This window comes from Maniola hyperantus, chromosome 8, assembly GCF_902806685.2.
Source record: "Maniola hyperantus chromosome 8, iAphHyp1.2, whole genome shotgun sequence".
In the NCBI taxonomy this organism is placed as follows: Eukaryota; Metazoa; Arthropoda; class Insecta; order Lepidoptera; family Nymphalidae; genus Maniola; species Maniola hyperantus.
In genome coordinates this window covers 6,067,994-6,088,421 of record NC_048543.1, presented here as the reverse complement: position 1 = coordinate 6,088,421, position 20,428 = coordinate 6,067,994, and the positions used below count along the sequence as shown (strand labels likewise).

At 35.7% G+C, this 20,428-nt stretch overlaps 2 protein-coding genes across 2 annotated transcripts; both read right to left on the bottom strand.

The window, feature by feature from the left end:
* Positions 1 to 722: 722 nt before the first annotated feature.
* On the bottom strand, positions 723 to 5,795 carry Ror (Tyrosine-protein kinase transmembrane receptor Ror). The gene is made up of 4 exons (XM_034971358.2): positions 3,278 to 5,795; positions 3,049 to 3,191; positions 2,556 to 2,705; positions 723 to 1,812 (listed from the first exon to the last, which is right to left on the bottom strand). Exons 1-4 carry the CDS (start codon positions 5,579 to 5,581, stop codon positions 1,455 to 1,457), a joined length of 2,955 nt encoding a protein of 984 aa, XP_034827249.1. The 5' UTR covers positions 5,582 to 5,795; the 3' UTR covers positions 723 to 1,454.
* A 919-nt stretch (positions 5,796 to 6,714) lies between these two features.
* LOC117984716 (ethanolaminephosphotransferase 1) lies at positions 6,715 to 20,309 on the bottom strand. Its single transcript, XM_034971361.2, has 9 exons — positions 20,068 to 20,309; positions 18,876 to 18,944; positions 16,887 to 17,079; positions 14,389 to 14,515; positions 13,897 to 14,026; positions 13,143 to 13,300; positions 12,364 to 12,544; positions 11,452 to 11,637; positions 6,715 to 10,445 (listed from the first exon to the last, which is right to left on the bottom strand). Exons 1-9 carry the CDS (start codon positions 20,116 to 20,118, stop codon positions 10,383 to 10,385), a joined length of 1,158 nt encoding a protein of 385 aa, XP_034827252.1. The 5' UTR covers positions 20,119 to 20,309; the 3' UTR covers positions 6,715 to 10,382.
* Between the last annotated feature and the right edge of the window lie 119 nt (positions 20,310 to 20,428).

Genomic DNA, 20,428 nt, shown 5'->3' with positions numbered 1-20,428 from the left:
AAGAAATTTCTAACTCCAAGGCGCACTATAGAAATAAAGTTCAGTTTACATTGATATTGTAGAAAATACGCGTCTCTCCCGGAATTTGCCTTAAGCCCAAGTTTAAGACGACTTTATGACTGAGATTGGCAGTGTAAATTTTGAGTTTATTGGTAAAAAAGCTACAAATGTCTTGATTAATTTAGATTAAATCGCTAAAATTATTTTTAATTAATTAATTATATTATTATTTGATTGAGTCTTTAACAATACTGAAACAAAAAATAATTTAAAAAGAGTTCAATAATACTCAATTGCCTAAACTTACACAATCTACAATTTAAAATTGCATAAAGTGCGACAAGGCTATCTTGGTGCGTGGCGAAAATCGGAACTAACGTTGCCGTCAAGTGTCCCCTTTGTTCTTGGAGGTTCTTGTTTGAATATTCTAAGCCTTTGTTCTCCAACAGCGCCCCCCTGTCAATGTCATTGAAGTGCCAAGAGAGCCTTGTCGCACTGTACACAAAGGAACATGTCATGCATAGATAATACCAGTCTTGATCAGTATACAAAATAAGTATCCACTGTCTAATTCGTAAATAACGGTTATAGTTAGCGATACACAATAAACAATCGGTTAACGCAAATCACACAATCGATAAATTAGTATTTTATACGAATATTATAATTAATATATAATTGAACCTCAATAGCTCAATCGGTATAGGAGTGGACTGAAAACCGTAAGGTCGACGGTTCAAATCCCGCTCGTTACACTATTGTCGTGCAACGGGCGGAAATGCTTAGATTAACATTCATTTGTTAAATATTTGATTAAGATCTTCTATTACAGCAATAGAGTGCATAATAAGTACAACATTTTATCAAAACAAGTTAAACACTATTATAAAAAGTTTCGTTGAGCAAATAAATGTGATTGATATACATATTACAAATTTGTTTTGCATTCATTGTAATTTTATTAGTCTTTAGCTGCAGTGAACAAACTACGCTATATTCTAATATCTAACATATTTTCATTTTTAATCTTTAAATAAATTAAATAATACCTATTGTCTTTTAGATAATATAAATAATAGATAAGGCGGAGTGTGTAAAGCCTACTGACTATCTTGTAATTTAGGTACTTATACTATGTAGCAATGCAATACCAATTAAGGTCAACTTATGAATTAGAATTAGTCGAGCTAATATTACGGGCTAAAAATTTTCGCTAAAATTATTTATAACTAGCTGTCCCGGCGAACTTCGTATCGCCTAACAGTCAATTCTTTTGCAGGATTTTTTTTTAATTTTTCTCTCCGTAAGGACAATCCCCGTACTTCAAGGAATATCATGAAAAAAGAAATAGCAAAATCGGTTCAGCTGTTCTCGAGATTTGCGATCAGCAACACATTTATCGATTCATCTCTTTATTATAGAGATAATAATGTCTAATAATATCTAAACCGTAACTATATTTCATTGCCATAATGCTTGCTAGGTAATCTAACGACAGTTTCCTTGGTGCCGATTTTGTCAGTGTCTATAAGAGACCCTGAACTAAACTTTTTAGTTTTGGGTGCTAAAGGGGGCACTTCGCTGCAAGTGGAGAAGTTATCGTCCGCTACCTTGGAACTGGAGCCGACTGTACTGAACTTCTTCAAACTCCCTGTGGCCAGGGAGCCATTGGAGGAAGAACAATGAGGGGGTAAAAGTGGAGCCCTTTCCTGTAACTCCTTACTCGACGTCGTGGGTCGATGCCCGCAGATGCTACCCGACTCGGACGTCGCGATGTCTGGACACCCACCCATTTGGATCCACTCCTGTATCCTAAATATTAATTTACTGATTAGTGTCAACAACAGAAGTCAGATACAGAATTTAACTGACATTTTGAATTGCTAAAGCATTCCAGAAGTCACACCCTAGCAAAAATAATATATGCTCTTTGCAAAAAAGGATAGTTTTACTTTTGGATTGATTAATTTAGTTATAGATTTCTTTTCTAAATAAATTAATACCAAACTTATAATTTTATAACAGTTTCTCAAGTGGTTGTGTAGTCCTGCCCCTAGTGATGTATAAAATATTGAGTCAATTTAGATATCTACAAGAGATTTTTAACTGTAAATCATTTTTATTCGGGACTGACGTCATTCGCAGTTTCAGTAAAAGTATTGAAATACCGGGACGGTTCCATCAAATTATTAACAGCAGGACCATCAAATTATCCCCTGTTGGTTGCTGCAGCTGAACAATAGGGATCCACAGGCAAAACTGACTCAGAGCGCGCCACAAGAGGTCCGGCCAATGTCAAATTAAAATCAACATTGTTTTGTCTGTTTGCTAGCTTTGCTATAAATTGTCGATATTAATACGACTGTTTTATTGAAAGACTAGCTGATGCCCGCGCGTTCGTGGGCGTGATACCTGGAAGCTTGTGCAATTAAAATCATGGCAGTTGACAGCTAAGTATAGCCGGTTCCACAAATGATATACTACCTCTATGGCCAGTTCGCATATGCGCCACTTGTCGGGATAAATTGGCAGTATGCATCACCATTGTAGCTCACCTGTTGACAATCTCCTCAAAGTTGGGTCGTCGCTGCGGTGCGTGTCTCCAGCACTCGCGCATGAGCGCGTACAGTGGCGCGGGACAGCTGGCCGGCGCCGCCAGCAGTTCTCCGCCGCGTACCATCGCTATCACCTCCTGGTTGCTGAAACTAAACAATCAATTACAATATTACTGAAGGGAAATTTTTATAACTGGTTAAGGGTAGAGCATGCAAAATTTTGACACCACAAAAACATGAAACAGAAAATGTGACATTGTAATGCTTTTCTTTCTCAACAATGTTCCAAAGATGTCATGTTCTAGGATTATCAGGATGCTGATTATGTAAAATGATAGCCATTTTAATTTCATCATGGCAGAAATAATTTTGATAACAAAAAATGGAAATGGGTGTCATTTTAGAGGTTTCAATAAAATTATATTGGTTTTATTTAAACCTGGCTGAACAGACAAGTTAAATATAAAATAAAGATAAGTTAAATTATTATTACCCATAATATGGTTGCAATCCATAGCTATATACTTCCCATAACACAACTCCATAAGACCAAATATCACTTTCAGTTGTGAATTTGCCGTACAGAATTGATTCTGGTGGCATCCATCTTACTGGCAATAAACTTTTTGACTGCACCTAAAAAGATTATTTCCAGTAGTTAGTACATATTAAAAAATAATATAAAATAAGTACACTATATTAACAGATGTGGAAACACTTACCCTGTAATAATCTGAACTATAAATATCCCTAGAGAGTCCAAAATCTGAAATTTTTACTATAAAGTCATCTGACACTAAACAATTCCTAGCAGCCAAATCTCGATGTACATAATGATGCGAAGCTAAGTACTGCATTCCAGATGCAATGTTCTCTGCAATGTTCAACAGCCTCAACGAAGGCAAGCCCTTGCCGGAAGGAGGAGCACGGCCCATCAAGAACTCATGCAAGTCCCCTCGGGCCATAAACTCAAATAACATACATAGCGGCTCTTCTCTGAGAGCTACTCCAACAATACAAACAATGTTTTCATGTGTCAATTCTGATATTAAATCAATTTCTCTTCTAAAATCAGCCTTAGTTTTTGCAGATGCATTCTCTTTTAAAGCTTTTACAGCTACATATTGAGTTTCACCATTCTTTTTCAGTGCCCCTTTGTAAACTTTCCCAAATGCTCCTTCACCCAACACCTCCAAAAATTTTATTTGAGACAAAGAGTACTGTGGTACACGCAGCACACCATTGCCACGAGAAGTATTAATGGTCAAATGTGGTTGACTACTGCTGTTCTGATTGGTCAGCAATTCATTCATTTCTATTGGTGAATTAAGTCTAGAATTGCCATAAATATTTTTATCAGCATTTAGATTAATATCCCTGATGGTAGCTGCATTGTTTTTATTTTTATGTCTATAAAAGAGGCAAACTATAAAACCCACGATAATAAGTGTGAGAAAAAGAAAAATAACCACAATGTATATCCATATTTTGTGAGCACATTTGGGAATATCACACATCTGATCAGTTTTGCCATCGTTATCTATGATACACCACGGCTGTGACTTGATTCCGCCAGGGTTTCTGCAGTAGCTGTGTCTGCCACTCAGCTCCGGATAGTCTGACACTTTGACATACAGCTGCTTAGACCATTCAATGCATGGCATTCCATTGCTTGACACATTGACTCTCCCTAGATAGCCACTGCCGTTCTCCCAGTAGCACTCATCATCTGAAACCATCAGTGTGCCAATGCCAATCTTGAGGCAGTCCAGGTCGTCTTCCGGTAGATCTTGGCACTCTTCCAAAGTTAACTGCTGACCAATGTGCGGATGCCTCTTAGCAATGGCATATTCAGTCTGACAGAGTTCATTTTCCAGTATTTCACAATCTCGTTTACAAACCCGTCTGAGTATTGTTGAATTATAACGAAAATTAAATAGATCAGTAACATTTCTGTTCAATTTTAAATGTGATTGCAGATCTTGTGGTATGTTTTTAAATATAACAACGGGCAGATCCTCCAAATCAGTCTTTATAGACAATTTATTAGCCCTCTGAAGAATATTAAAAACCTCTCTTGCTTCCTTAAAAAAGTTTTCATTGGTTACAATTGGATTTCTACAAATAGGAAAAGTGGAGTAGCACAGACTAGGTATGGCATATTGTTCACAATGAGAGCTTATATCATTTGAATATTTTGTAACTTGAAAAGCTTTAAACAGTTTTTCCTCGAGTGCCCTTTGGGATGTGTCATAGGGAATGTAAACAAACTGGCCTTTGAGGTGAGAGCTGCAGACTTTACCCACATACTCCTGACATATAGGTTGTATCTTCTGTGGGGTGGAAGCATTCTGTGACACATCAGTATTAATGTTCTCCACAGTCATACCCTCTGATATTAAATTTGGTGTTGTACGGATATCTATCACCATTTCTCTTTCGCTGCCTCTGCTTGGAAACATGGGGCTGTATGTGGGGAGCTCAAAAGCATCTAAGTTGTTCATATCGTTTTCAATAATGAGCCTTGTTGTCATCTTTTTTTCATAATTTTGTTTTATAACACAGGTGTAGTTTCCTTCATCGCTGCTAGTTAGTTCTTTTAGTTTGAGGTAAGTGCCAATAGTACCATTAGCTTTATCGATTTTGGTGGAGATTTTCATTTTAGTGGCATCTGTCAACATTTTACTATTTTTCAACCAGTAAACTTTAACATTTTTCATTAAAGCTTGTTGAATGTGATCTGGAGGAAATTCTTTCAAAGAGGTCTCGACACCTTCTTTATTTTTCGTGTATCTTTCGACTTTAGTGAAATTCATTATAGCCTCACATTTTAAGCGAACGTCGGTTCCTGACGATTTTTTAAGCACTGAAGGTAGTGTTTTAGCAAAATTGATATCTAGTTTTATGTTCCACACTTTTTGTTCAGATGTCGAATTTGATTTTACAAGAGACAATGAATCATTCTTGTTCAAAATTGACGAGTAACTTGAATGTAAGATGACAAAAATAATACAAAAGTAATTCATGACTGATGTTTTCCATAACACTTCCGTTCAATCATCAATGTTTTATTGTATTTCGATCACATTATTACGAGCTAATAACAACTAGGACAATGAAAGTGAGTAAATCACCAACAGTACTTAAATATTATAGAAGTTCTTGGGTAATTACTATTAAAAAGTATATAATTGCTTTATTATATTAAAAATTTATTTGATCACACATGAAATGACAACAATGAACATTTTTAGAGAAAGTGAATCATAGACATCATAGAGTTGGAACTTTTTTTTTTTTTTTGTTCTTTTTTTCTTCTTCTGGCTTTACACAGATTAGCCAATGTAAAAGAGTTGGAACTTAGATGTATAGACTAGTATAGACAAGGTACTGTGTAACCGCGTATGAGATAGCGATAGCACGAAGTAACGATGAATAACACGACAATTATTACCATTGTTTAGTAGTCAATATGTGTATTAACCGATCAACAATATTTGTATTAAACGTTTTTTATGTGAAAACAAGTAAATAACTCATGAGAAATACAATTACGCCACGAATTCTCAAAGTTTGTTTTGCAACTTCTTGTATGTATTCTTGAAAAAAAAACCAGTTACACGATAAGGGACAAAAAAAATAGGTTAGCTGCGTCTCTGTTTATCACATTAGTAACTTTATCTATGCTTTTTAGTGCGAATGAGAAAGCAAACGTTCCTGCATCTACCTTTATTACTCTATCTACGTCTGAGTCGTGGATCGTTGTCCGAAGTAGTATTTAAAATTCTTTGATTTCGCATCTGAATATCAACTATAAAGTATATCGCAGTATATAGTGATCTGAGTTCGCCACGTAACGGGTAACATTATAAACGTGTCGAAGTCAATGGAAATAACTAAAATAATAATGGATTAAGAGCTAGCGCGTGCCAGACCTTCGTTGTTTTATAAAAGCTGAAAGTTTTAACTGATGACTGGCAGCCGGTCGCTGGTCGTGTGTTCAGATCGGACTATTAGTTTTATATTATCTCAAACTTCATCCAACCAAAGTCCAAACTCAAAAGTCACGGTTTTAGCCTGGACATAATACAGTACCTAGTCATATGTAGACCTTATTAAGTTAATAGTATAGTCATAATGGAAAATAATTAAAAAAAAATATGGTGTATATTTTATTTATTGTAAAAAGTAAACATTTTCATACAAACACAAAAAATTTAAATTAGGCTGTTGGTTACACTGTAGTTTGTTTCAGATTTGAATAGTTAGGAAACATTAACCTTAAAAATAACAGGTACATTACATATTGAGCACAATATTAATAAAGAATAAATGCCACACCATAAGTATTAATTCAACCAAAATAATGCTTAGTCAAAACAAGTAAGTGTATAAAACTACAATTTCCAATAATTCACCCATAGGAATGAAATACCTATTTAAAAATATACAAAAATATACTTAGTTTTTCTAAAGTAGTAAAATGGTTTAACTTTGTTTTTACAGAGCAGATAAACAGAAAGAGTTTCAAAATGTTTTAAAATATTCATAGTATCAATAGCATAATATATTTATATCAAAAAGATAGAACACATAGAATTTATTTTTATAAATCTTCGGGATATGGTTACAACTGTAAATTTTTTACTTATAAAATATTTAATTTTGTTGTTAGTTCATTCAAAAAAATTACAATTATAAAATCACACAATATTGTATTGCTATTTAGTGACTAATGTGTGTATTATATTATAATACGTAATTACCTAATAATATACTTCTCAAATTAATGTCAGTTTAAAAAAATTATGGTAAACCAAGTATAAGTAAAATATGTAACAATATAACTTTGCATAAAGCCGATCGAACAACAGCACGCGTACGCTTTTTAGGGTTCCGTACCGTAAGGGTGCCAACGGCCCACCGCTGTCCGTCTGTCTGTCTGTCAGCGGGCTGTATTTCATGAATAGGTCGAGTCGAAATTTTTACAGAGTGTGTATTTCTATTGCCACTATAACAAAAATAATAAAATAATAAATCAAGATGGTGAATTTCAAAATGTCCACCATGCAAATTGAAATGTAGGTACATAGTGTTGTCTTGTACGATGGTACGGAACCCTTCGTCTGCGAGTCAGACTCGCACTTGACCGGTTGTTTTAATTACTTTATAATTCAAACCTTTTACTACGATTAACTACCGATTTTCTACTTAAGTAACAACAACAAAATTTAAAAATGACATCCTTTATAAGCTTAGATGACATGATTAACTAACTTTATGTTTTATTAGGACACATTAAATATTATAATTTTATATCAAGGAAAGGTACTGAAAAGAGGCTAAGAAAATTAGAATTGTTGACCGCACTTATCTCGGTAGGTTAGGTACATGTATCGCAAAGGCGGCGTAAGGCGTTTCTGCATGAGGCAAGGAAGATGCGGTGAGCCTCCGAGCGCCATATTAAATTAACTATGCGTCGTTTACTCATTCGACGATACCGCACAGCACGTCGCATATTTTCCAGGCGACTTTCAGGCTATGTCGTCAATGTCGCCGTGTTGTCTCGAGGTACAAACAGTAGCCGGTAAGAAATATTGTACATCAACCTTTAGAATGAGATGTCGGCATTGTAGAACGTTGTCTCTCATGCCCATGCGACGTTTTTTGTCGGTCTCAACGACAGAGACAACGCCCTACGAAACCGCTGTCTCTTTCTGAAGGTCGATGTACAATATGTATTTTCTGCCGCGTACTGTATGATGAACTTGCTGAGGATGCACCACACGACTACCACTTTCTATCTTTCCCTTAGAAGTGAATGAGAATCCAATATATCTCCTCCGTCTTAAGTAAAGCAGGATAAAAGTTGCCGGCGATGTGTGAACAAATTCGGGACCCAATATGATTAGCGTGCGTGAAGACGCAACTGCCGTGTGGTTGCGGAATCGTCAGTCGTGGAAAACGTACGAACCTATGTCGTGTGACGCAGTGTGTTGTGCCGTACGGTGACTCGTGCAGAAATGGCCTAACGTGCATAACAAGTGACGACGCGCCGTATATTAGAAAATTATAATAGGTAACTCATTGCGTACGGCGAGTACGGTACGGATAAAATGTGCGGTCAGCCTAAGGCACTTGTCCCACTGCCGACGAGGAAGCGACAAGCTATCGATTATTTTCCCGCTCAAAAAATGTACAATCGATGTATGCATAATTCTATGTCAATAAAGAGTTTACATTAATAGATGATTTCCATTACATGTAGCTATATTTAGCTGTTCCTGGCTGTACTCACGTGAACATCGAAAGTTAATAGTCACGTTGTGAGTGTATTTTGCCGGACAGCTCGTGAAGTTCCAGCGAAAAGAAAAAAATAATCGTAGTGAGTACCCGTTATCTACATTAATATGTACTCACGTGGTTAATCGATGCAAGTCCTTAACCGCACCGAGTCTCCGTGAAAAAGGAGCCCAGGTGGGTTCGAAACTAGTCGAGCTTACGTCGACTAACCACGTGAGATCAGCTGTGACCAGCTATATCAGTATCCTTATTAGAAATGGTGTGGTGTTTGTTTGTTAGTTTGTTGGTTTATTCATTATTGGTTTGTTGGTTTGTCCTTCAATCACGTCCCAACGGTGCAACGGATTCACGTGATTTTTTGCATGCGTATAGATATAGATATGGAGAGTGACATAGGCTACTTTTTATCCCGGAAAATTAAAGAGTTCCCGTTTCACTTTCCCGTTCCCACACAGGATTTTCAAAAAACCTAATTCCACCAGCATCAGCTAGTTTATAATAGATAAGAGAGAGTGCACACTGTCAGCGAGAGCTCTCTCTCTACTAGTTTGGCACAGCGACAAGAACTATATCAAAGAAAGTCAGCGATGCTTTCTTGGCAGTGAAAACACTCGCCACCTCACACACCTCTTGGCCGTCTATCGAGCTACCGGCGCGCGTAATCGTCCGTCAATCGCCCGTAGCCCAGCGACAAAACTATCTGAACTATATACTTGCTTCTCGTTGCTCGTTCACTCGTTTGTAGTTTTTGGATCAACTCGTTTGTCGCTAATTGTCGGCAGTTGGACATGTGCCTAATTGTAATTGGGTATCTTTGCCCTTCGCCATCCGTCGCTTTTGACGACTAAATATTATTCATAGAATGATATTGAATTTTTCGCTTTAAGATAAGGGGAATAAATTAACTACGTGACTAGTGATCAAACTACTTCACTATACAATTTAATTGTAGAGATTCATGTAACAATGGCACAGTAATTTTAATTTACAATATAAATTACCACAAACACCAACACTAAATACTACATTCCTAATTACAACAATTATGTTATTCGATATATTAATAAGAAAGTTACATAAACATAGGTAGGAATACAAAATCATTGCAAATGCCACCAAAAAGTAAGTCCATTCACCCAGGGGTTAGCCCTTAGTTAACTTGTTTTTATCTTTTTAAATAAAACATCCAAAAAATCATGTTTTACCTGCTTACTTTACTTAATTTAGAGATATTAACAATAAATCTGACTACGTAACTTGTTACATTTTGTAACAAGATTTTAATAACTATACCTATATTTTGATCCATAATATATTATGGTAATTTTAAGTTCATTGTTGGTAATTGATACACTTGGGCACTTACATGAAGTGCTGTGTAGTGAAATAATTATTAATTTATAAGTAATTCGTGAAATCACATAGAACAAAATATAACTATACGACGTATAGATAACACATATAACATCAATCGAACCGCAAACGTATAACAATTTATAATAAATTAATATTTAATAATTAACTTTATTTTATCTTTGGCTTTATATGAAAACACGATATTTTAAAATGTTCACACATTTCCTGTACCTGGAAGAAAAATAATTTTGTTAGTAAATAATAATTCTTCCGATAATATGTTTCAAAAAAATAACTACTTACCACCTGAAGTTCGCGACAGCTTGAGATAGCAATAGGGGTATGAGGCGGGGGGACGCCCCGCACGTCACGCGTGCGGGTGTGCGGGGCATACCTTCCTCGATTGCCATTTCAACCTGTCGCATAGTATGGTTTCGGCAGTTATCCATTTAAATAAATCGAAACCACTAATTGGAGTCAAAGCAATAGAGGTTGGAAAATCCTCACAAATCCATACTAATATTATAAATGGGAAAGTGTGTCTGTCTGTCTGTCTGTCTGCTCGCCTTTCACGTCCCATCCGTTTGACCGATTTTGACGAAATTTGGTACAGCGATAGCTTGCATCCCGGGGAAGGACATAGGCTACTTTTTATCCCGGAAAATCAATGAGTTCCCACGAGATTTTTAAAAACCTAAATCCATCATCAGCTAGTTATAAATAATCAGTAACCAGGTTAGTGAGTTGCTACACAACACACTACAGATTTTCTTCGAGATAAAAAGGGTTTCTCACATGCTTTCTTTTACCTTTGAAAAGCGTGAGCAGTAACTTTAGCTCAGTAGTCGAATCAGTATAATGTATGTATGTATGTATGTATGTATGTATATACTTTATTGCACCACAGAAACACAAATGACAGGTTACAAAAAGAAATCTTAAATAATGTAGTTCAAATCTAACAGCGAGCGGTGCATCGAAATGCGCATGGATGTTTAAGCGATAGAAAGAGAGAATGTGTGATAGACTTTATTGAGTGGTAACAAGTGTCACTATTTATTTACACGTCTTTGCGGAGTGACCATTCTGTACCTGTAGGGTACTATTAAGTATTCTGTGGCATTGCTGCTGTCGATTAAAGCATGGTGATACTGGCTACCAGAAGTCAAAACACGGCACGAGCAGACCGTTAAGCACCTCGCACGGTACAATCACGCTAGAAAGAGGCAGGTCTCACCACTTTGGTGCCGTAGTAGACATGCGCGGCGGAGGCCAGCGCCGTGAGCGCGGCCAGCAACAGCAGCTCGGACATGGGCGACACGCGGCCCCAGAACACGACGCCCAGCACTAGCGCGTACGGCACGAGCAGACCGTTGAACACTTCGCAACGCGTGTCGCTCATTTGCGAAACGATTAGACGACACTGCAAACCAATTTTTGTCTTTAAAACTAGAATAGAATACTCCGAGGGAGGATATCCGACGGCAAATCGTCATCTGTTATGATACTCATGATATTATAGTAGATTGTACAACAAGGGCATAGAACAAACCATTTTATTCGAGAAGTTTATCTACCCGAGCCGGTGGCGAGGGCAGATATTGAAGTCAAGGATAAAATGGGATTTATGACAGAGTTATACACTCTACTTTTCATTTCAATTGCGAGGAAATTAAATATGAAATGAAAATACTGAAACGCGACCGCGACCAGTGGGTGAGCTCACTCTCTTACTCTTCTGGTCATTGTGTATACATAGACAAGTCATCCACTGCACAGGTATAAGGTCAGAGGTCTTTTAACGAGACACCAAATATGTAATCGATATACTTATCACCCACTGTGCAAGTTTACGGTCGGGAAGACCGTATGACGTGATACCAACTGTAGCTTACATGAATAAAGTATCAGGAGTGCATAGGAGCATAAGAGGCTAGGCTTAGGCACTATAGAAATTACCATACAACACTTTTATGCACGAGAGCAGAGTTCATAGTATGTATAGGGTAGGTATATAGGAGAATAAAATTTTGAGGACAAACTTGCGATTATAGGAAAAAAGCCAACATTGGTTTCGCATCTGTTTGAGATACAAGACATTACGTCATAAAAACATGTGATTACTGTTTTAGAGAATGACGTAACTTACATTTATGTTAGAGAATATGGTCCCGGTGAGGACGTAGAACAGCCTTGGGGCTCTGCTGAGCACGTCGGAGGGCGAATACAGTGCCCACGCGGTGCTCAGCACGAAGAAGCTCAGCAGCGGCACCAGCGGCCTCACCGCCTCTAGGAACGGCCGCATTTTGCCCGTGCGGTCTCGATACGACCTACGTGTACGATGTACATTATAATTATTTCGCCTAAGAATGTTGATCTTGGATAGTAATAAGTCTTTTATAAAAATCGGCTACACCAGAAGACTCGCTCGTCACACCTTCACTCAGTTTCAACTACACACTTTTGTTTCGCTAGAAACCTACAGCGTACTTCCCGTTGACCTAGAATCATGAAATTTGGCAGGTAAGTAGGTCTTATAGCATACATTAAGGAAAAATCTGAAAACCACGAATTTGTAGTTGCATCACACAAAAAAAATTAAATTGTAGTCATGAACTAAAAATTAGTAGTTTCATTTTCGAAGTAAGATAACTATATCAAGTGGGGTATCATATAAGTGGGGTATATATATTATATATAAAACTCAAGCTTCGAGTTTATGATTATACCTGAATTTGTGTAACCTGTAAATATTTTTTCTTAAATAAATATATTATTTTGCTTCACCTGTGCATTCTATAACAGATTTTTATTTATTTTTATGCATATATAGTAAGGGTTCCGTACTACAGTACGGAACCCTCGCTGCGCGAGCCTGACTCGCACTTGGCCGGTTTTTTATAAGTCAACAAACTCGCGTGTACCCACTTGTAAATGTTCCACAGTATGACCGTCTGGCTGGTGATCATCGCGGAGAAGTAGAGCACGAACTCGAACAGCACGCCCGGGGTGAGGCCGCCCGGCAGCGCCGCGTGCCACGCGTGCGGACCGATCAGCGACGTCACTAGCAGCAGGATGCACGAGCCCTACAATACAATCAATGCTTTTTTCCGTAATTTGAGTACTTCAGACCTGCCCGAAATACTTGACTATAACGTAACTCGGTTAACCCGGTTCGTTAATCTGAGTTAATCCATCTCGACTGAGGTGGGGTGATATGGGTGGTTTGTCATATACATTGTCCGTCTTGTTTGTTGGTATTTGTAAAGTTAATGATTTGTGGCCAATAAAAAAACTATTTATTTCGCTTTATTGTTTTTATTATTAACTAGATGATGCACGCGACTTCATAGGCGTGGAATTAGGTTTTTAAAAATCCCGTAGGAAATCTTTAATTTTCTGGGATATAAGTAGTTCTAATGTCCGTGTGCTGGATGCAAGCTTTATCTGTACCTTCGGAAACTTTGATTTTCCAGGAAAAGTAATCCATGTCTCGGGATATAAGACATTTCTGTGACTTTCGCCAAAATCGATTAAAACGATCGTAAAAAGGAAAAGACAGACTTTCGCATTTTATTATAACATTAGTAAAGATTTTGTTTGATTGGCATTTGCCATCGAGCACCGCATAGGGATATATCAACTGGATGTCATCGAAGAGCTTAATGTGTGTGGTACTCACAAACATTGTGAAGTCGTACCCCCATGGCAAGAACATGACACCCGTGTTGTATTTCTCCCAATGAGTGAGGTAGAAGTTTATAAATACATTCCATAGTACAAAGTAAAACCGTAATGGACTTAGCTCATCCCTGAAACAAGCCAATTAATGAAAATCAATAGGATTAATCTTTAAGTGAATTAGGTGTGCCTTCAGTAAAAATCTTAATTCAATCAGTTTGAACCTTACCTTCCTTCCCCCTTTACCTTAATTGAATTTTACCTTCAGTAAAATTCTGCATTCTAAAACAGATTTTTATTTATTTTTATGTATTATAGTTTTTGAATTATCCTGCAAAATGTCGAAAAAATACGACTGTAGTACGGAGCCCTCATTGCGCGAGCCTGACTCGCACTTGGCCTTTTTTTTATTAAAAAGCACTTGTGAACGTTCATTTGATTAAAAAATCTTTCTACTTCTATTCTATGTCATTTTAGAAAGCACGCCGCCTACCTTCCAAATATGCTGAACAAACACGTGGGTATAAGAACTGTGGAGTATGAGTCTAGGCCATGGTCAAACAGTTCACCCAAGGGCCCACTGGTGCCCGTCCGACGTGCTTGCTTGCCATCTATGCCGTCTGAAAAATTGTATGATTAGTTGACATTTGGTTCTACATTGGGTTGTATAGATAACCTCCTTGAAATCGGTTATAGACTATCCTTAAATACATAAACATATTTTATTTTTACTCGAGCTAAAGATTGATAATATAGGTATTAAAAAAATTACGCGCAACATATTATTAATTATAATTATATCTCCAATACTAAATGATTGACTGACGTCTTTACATATAGGTCAAGTAAGACGTAAATTTTATTTAAGTGTTAAAAAAGCCACGTCATCATAAGTACATACTTATTTTACAGAATAGAATTACAGAATAATAGTAAATAATGTAGGACTAATAAAATAGACCATTTTTGACATATTTGATGATACTTCCGAACTACTACTTGTCGCAAAATCAAAGAGCTCCCACGGTATTCTTATGAACCTAAATCCACGTGATCGAAGTCGCGAATATAATCAACCTATTTAAGTGGAAACTAGAAAGATAACTTGAATCCTGGGGACAAGTTAACTTAAGACTAAAGAGTTCCCATCGGTTTTTTTATTTTTTAAAGTTGTGGTAGCCTAGTGCCTAACGTCTGCCTTCCAATCGGAGGTCGGGGGTTCGATCCCGGACACGCACCTCTAACTTTCGGAGTTGTGCGTTTTTAAGTAATTAAAATATCACTTGCTGTAACGATGAAGGAAAACATCGTGCATCGTGAGGAAACCTGCATGCCGGAGAGTCCTCCATAATGTTCTAAAAGGTGTGTGAAGTCTGCTGATCCGCACATGGCCAGCGTGGTAGGTAGACTATGGCCAAAACCCTTCTCACTCTGTGAGGAGACCCATGCTCTGTTGTGAGCCGGCGATGGGTTGATCATGATGATGATGATGGTAGTGGGATTTTCATAAAAAAATCATATTCACACGGACGAAGTCGCGGGCATCATCTAGTAATGATATAACTACAATTTGGTGATGGTAATAGAAGATAGTTTATCTAACTCTGTATAATTATAAATTGGAATACACAATCTTATCATAGGCGGAATGAGGATGCAACGTTTTCGTTTATTATTATCAGAGTGAGACGTTACAATGATTACAAAGGGCACAATGATTGTTTGGTTAAGAATATAAGGCACGCGTAGACGTGGCGCGGACACATGTTTCATCGTCAAGGACGACGAACAAAGACAGCAAGATTGTGGATAGGTAAGGTTTTTTTCAAATTCCGTGGGTACTCTGAATTTCCGGGATAAAAAGTAGCCTATATCCATCTCAAGGATGCAAACTATATCTGTACTAAAACATAACGTCCGCGACTTCATCCACGTGGTAATAGATTTTTAAAAAAGCTGTCATCATCATCCACGGATAGACGGTCCACAGCTGGACATAGGTTTATTGTAGGGAGTAGGGACTTCAACACACCACGGTTAAATTCTGTAGGAACTTGGTTTTCTGGGACAGAAATTAGCTTAAGTCCATCCTCGGGAAGCAAACAATCTCTGTGCCAATTTTTGCCAAAATTACTTGAACGGATGGGCCTTTTTAATAAGTATATTATGTACATATTATCAAACTACAACAATTAATTTTATTTATTAATCAAGCTGCTAATTAAAGTCGTCAACTCGTCAAGAGTAATATAATAAGTTCAAGTTTTTATAAGTGGTAAAAACGAGGTAATTAATAATGTGTAGACAACCTTGGACTTCATGATTTAATTTAACTTCCATTACTATCTTACCTACTGATGAAATCTTTAAAACCGGGTTTAAATAAATGTTATTAGAAGTTAGTAAAATATATTAAATAAAGTTAATAAGAGTTTGGTAATTCAATAAATCAGATTTTCAATACTTAGTGCAAACAGCCAAACAGAATGATGTAAGTATTTCGAATTGTAGACTGATTTATAATTTGCATAGAGTAAAATTATGTTTGAATAATACAATATAAATAGTGATTTCATTTTATTACAATTATCTACTATCAACTTATACTTGCAACAGTCCGCGTGGACTACATAATTTCAAACCCCTATTTTACCCCCTTAGGGTTTGAATTCTCAAAATCCTTTCTTAGCAGATGTCTACACCATAATAGCTATCTGCATGCCAAATTTCAGATCGATCCGTCCAGTAGTTTGATCTGTGCGTTGATAGATCAGTCAGCTTTTCTTTTTATATAACAATATAGATAACATTAAAAATATTTTTCAGATGACGACTAGACAATATAACTAAAGTAAAAATGATAGTTTGCAGTTAGGAAGTCACATACTGTATTAAATTGGTAATTTTTTTTTTGCATGAGGATGTTTCAATTTACTCTGTACAATTATTATAGATCAGACTTTGCGTAATACACATTAACTTCATGCTCACCAAGTGTATAAGCCACAAACAAATTGACTGCAGTTACCGCCCATACCCAGCTCGGTATGTGATCATTGGTCACATTCTCCTTTGTGAGCGCATGGAATCCATAGTCATAGTAGGAGAACAACAGGAAGTTAAGGACTGTCAGTAGAAAGCCAGTGAATGTTAGCAGGTTTGGTGCTACCCACACTGGGCAAAACTGGAAAGTTATACACATTATGTTTATATGTACAACGTGACTTTTTCCCGCAGCAAAATTATTTTGTCTTGGTACAATCGATTTATAAATATAATAAAAATATTAAAATCGAAAATGGCAGATTTACAATTAATATTGTGAAAAACAAAACACGCGATTGCTTTGCGGTTTTTTGTTGTTATACGCGCAAGAGCTTATTTTTCGAGCTCAAACATTCGAGCATATTGCGCGATTCGAGAAGTAATGTCTAGAGAATAAAACTGTTTTTTTCCGATTTTTTTAATATTTTCGTTATTATTTTAAAACAAAAACATTTTTATTTTGTAAAAACTCTATTGTTACGATATTATTACTGTGTTATTACTGAGGGCAAATCGTTTTACCGCGGGAAAACAACCATTAAAATGTCACGTACTAGGTATAATAAAGCAAAGCTACAATTAGGGCAATTACATAGTTATGCTGCACTTCTTGTCACCAAACTTGTGATTATCACAATATACTTACTAAAATCGCAATAGATTGTTTTTTGCGAATTTTGTGTTACTAAATTGTAAGGAACTCAAGATTCAGTGTAATCAAGTAGGATTACAAAAAATCTATTATTAATCTAAACGTACTAATTTGAGTTAGAATTTAAGAAACATTGCATAAATAGTGTTGTATCTGATGTCTTTTTCTTAACTAAATTTAGAGTATCTGCAGTTTTAAATTTAATTAAGTTTGTCTGTCCTTTTATCATATTACAACGTAAGTAATAATAAAAGGATATTAGTTGCCAACAGAATCAGTACCATTGTCCATTAAATATTATATTAAACTGTATTTTACTGCTAGAAGATAAACTAATAGAGTGTCAACCAATCTGAAGTGATTGTTGATCATCACATTGTAGCTGTTAGTTTGTAGGCTTATCACATTGTTACAGGAAGAGCTGCAAATAATATTTTTTTAAAACTGAAAATGACTTACTAATTTACACACTTACTAATAAACTGGCGGATTAAGATATTGGCTCGGATCAAGTTATTTAATTAAAGAATAGTCTTTTATCGATAATTTTTATTAAAAAAAACAAGTGTATTCTCTGTAATATTTATTTACAATTTCCCAAAATTCTAGAATGTTAATAAACATGCTTGCGTTATTGTTACAATGTAATCCTGTCCTGTAATCTGCATTACCAGATGACAATAATATAATGTTACACTGATTTAGCTGTAGTATGTATAATGTTGATAATTCTGAAGTACACAATCTCTGAACTAAATTAAACTACACTAAACAGACAGGTCTAAATCTAGTGCTTTCTTTTTCTGCAGGGAGCATTGTGAAAGTGCAATCGATTTAGACCTGTCATTTTGGTTTAGAGATTGTGTACTACAGAATTAGCCACAATATTGCAACATTCTGCCTTATATAAAGAGTACTGAGTTTCTTGCCATTTTTTCTTAATAGAATCTTGACTTATTTTCTCTGCCCAGAAGGCTTTTGAAGATGGATTTTTTATAACTGTTTTAAATGTACCTACTCTTTTTAAATTTAAGTTTTTAAAATCTGGAATTATTTAGAAGTTTTCCTTCCCCATATTAGATAGGTATGTTTACTTATAATAGTTAATGATTTAGTACAAAAGCAAATATTGACTACATTTTAGCTTATCTAGCACTAATATTTTAGTGTAGCTCATCAGTACATGACATACTTGATATAGTTAGTTTCTATATTGAAGGATATTAAGTAATAATAAATAAATGACATTAACAGTAATTAAGCAAGTAATTTTATTTACATACCTGTACACACCAATTCCAAAAGGGATGCATAACATAATTACTCAATATGCTTGTGTCAATAGAATTATACTGAAAACAAATATTCAAAACAAGTTAGTAAGCATACTTCAGAAAATTCAAAAATAATTTTATTTCAGTGTGCTTAGTATGATTGTTGCATCTTACCAATGTTGGTAACTTGTTAACTGCACTTGAAGTGGAAATGTTGCAAAATGAAAGGTCACACTTTAAATCAAGTACCTTCAGATCTATTTTACACTGACTTTATTGTATTCTGATGGTCAAATCCTATCAACATTGGTGAGAAATAAAATGTCATACTAAGCAACAGCTTAACTAGGTACTCAATAAGAGTCGGAAAACTGATATACTTCAAAACCAGACAGAACACTCATCAATTTCTTCCACTGCACAACTACTAAATCAATTTAAGAGTTGTAAACTACATCTAATAGTGCTAATACCTATATAAATACATTATTTTTAAATTGCTATTGCTAGCCGTCTCTTAACTGGATGAATAATAAAATATAATAATTAGCATGGCAGTAGAATGGGTGGTGGGTTGCAAGGTTTTTCTGGATGTATATAAAAATAAATAATAAATCTGAGTTCTACACTAACGAATAATATTAATTCCTGGACGCAAGTGTTATACATAGTTTTAATTAGCAGTAGCCTCAGCATCAAAAAAATACAGCAATAGTACTTAATATATCAAACAACTTTTGTTCTATTTCTTCAATGGAAAGCGTATAATTTATTATATTATATTAATAGGTATTGTTTCTATTGTTATAGCAATTAGCATGTTATGAAACTTATCACCTACTTAAGAATCATTTCATCTAAAGGTAGAACTAATTGTTTTTCACCTGTTTCTGCTACCTTTACTAAACAACAGGTATATTGGTTAAGGATAATTATTACGACAGGTTCACATATCATTTGTTCCAACTCTTTACAATGTTTCTAATATCTGTACAGATAGATAAGTAACTATAAGTTAAGCGGGAAAATTACTCAAGCACTTTTCCGGCTGGACCGTGACTCGGTCGATATCTTCCGTAACGGCGGTAGGTAATTTTGTTCTAAATGTCTTATCATGATAATTGGATGACAGCTAGAGTATAATTCTAATCTCTATACCTAGGCCTTACAATTATAGTTAGAAAGAATTAAGTAATTTTACCTTGTATTTTTCAAAACCTTCCAATTTGTCTTTTGACAGGAAGCGAGCCATTTTATACAGGATTTAATTCAAGCAGAACGCCTCTTGTAACACAATGAAACTGATTCACTTGAACTGAATCAATCCATCAAACTTATTCAACTTGCCTTTTTGATGCGAAAAATGATTACAAAAATATAATTTTGCATTTCTAACAAAACAACTACACATCACGACACTTTTTTTTATACTAAAAAAAGAGGAAACAAATTGACATTTGACACTGACAGTTAACACTTGACATTGACATTGATGTACCGACAAGGCTCTCTATGGTTCAAGTGCTATATTATTAATCTGTGTTCAAGTGCGCTACAGTCAC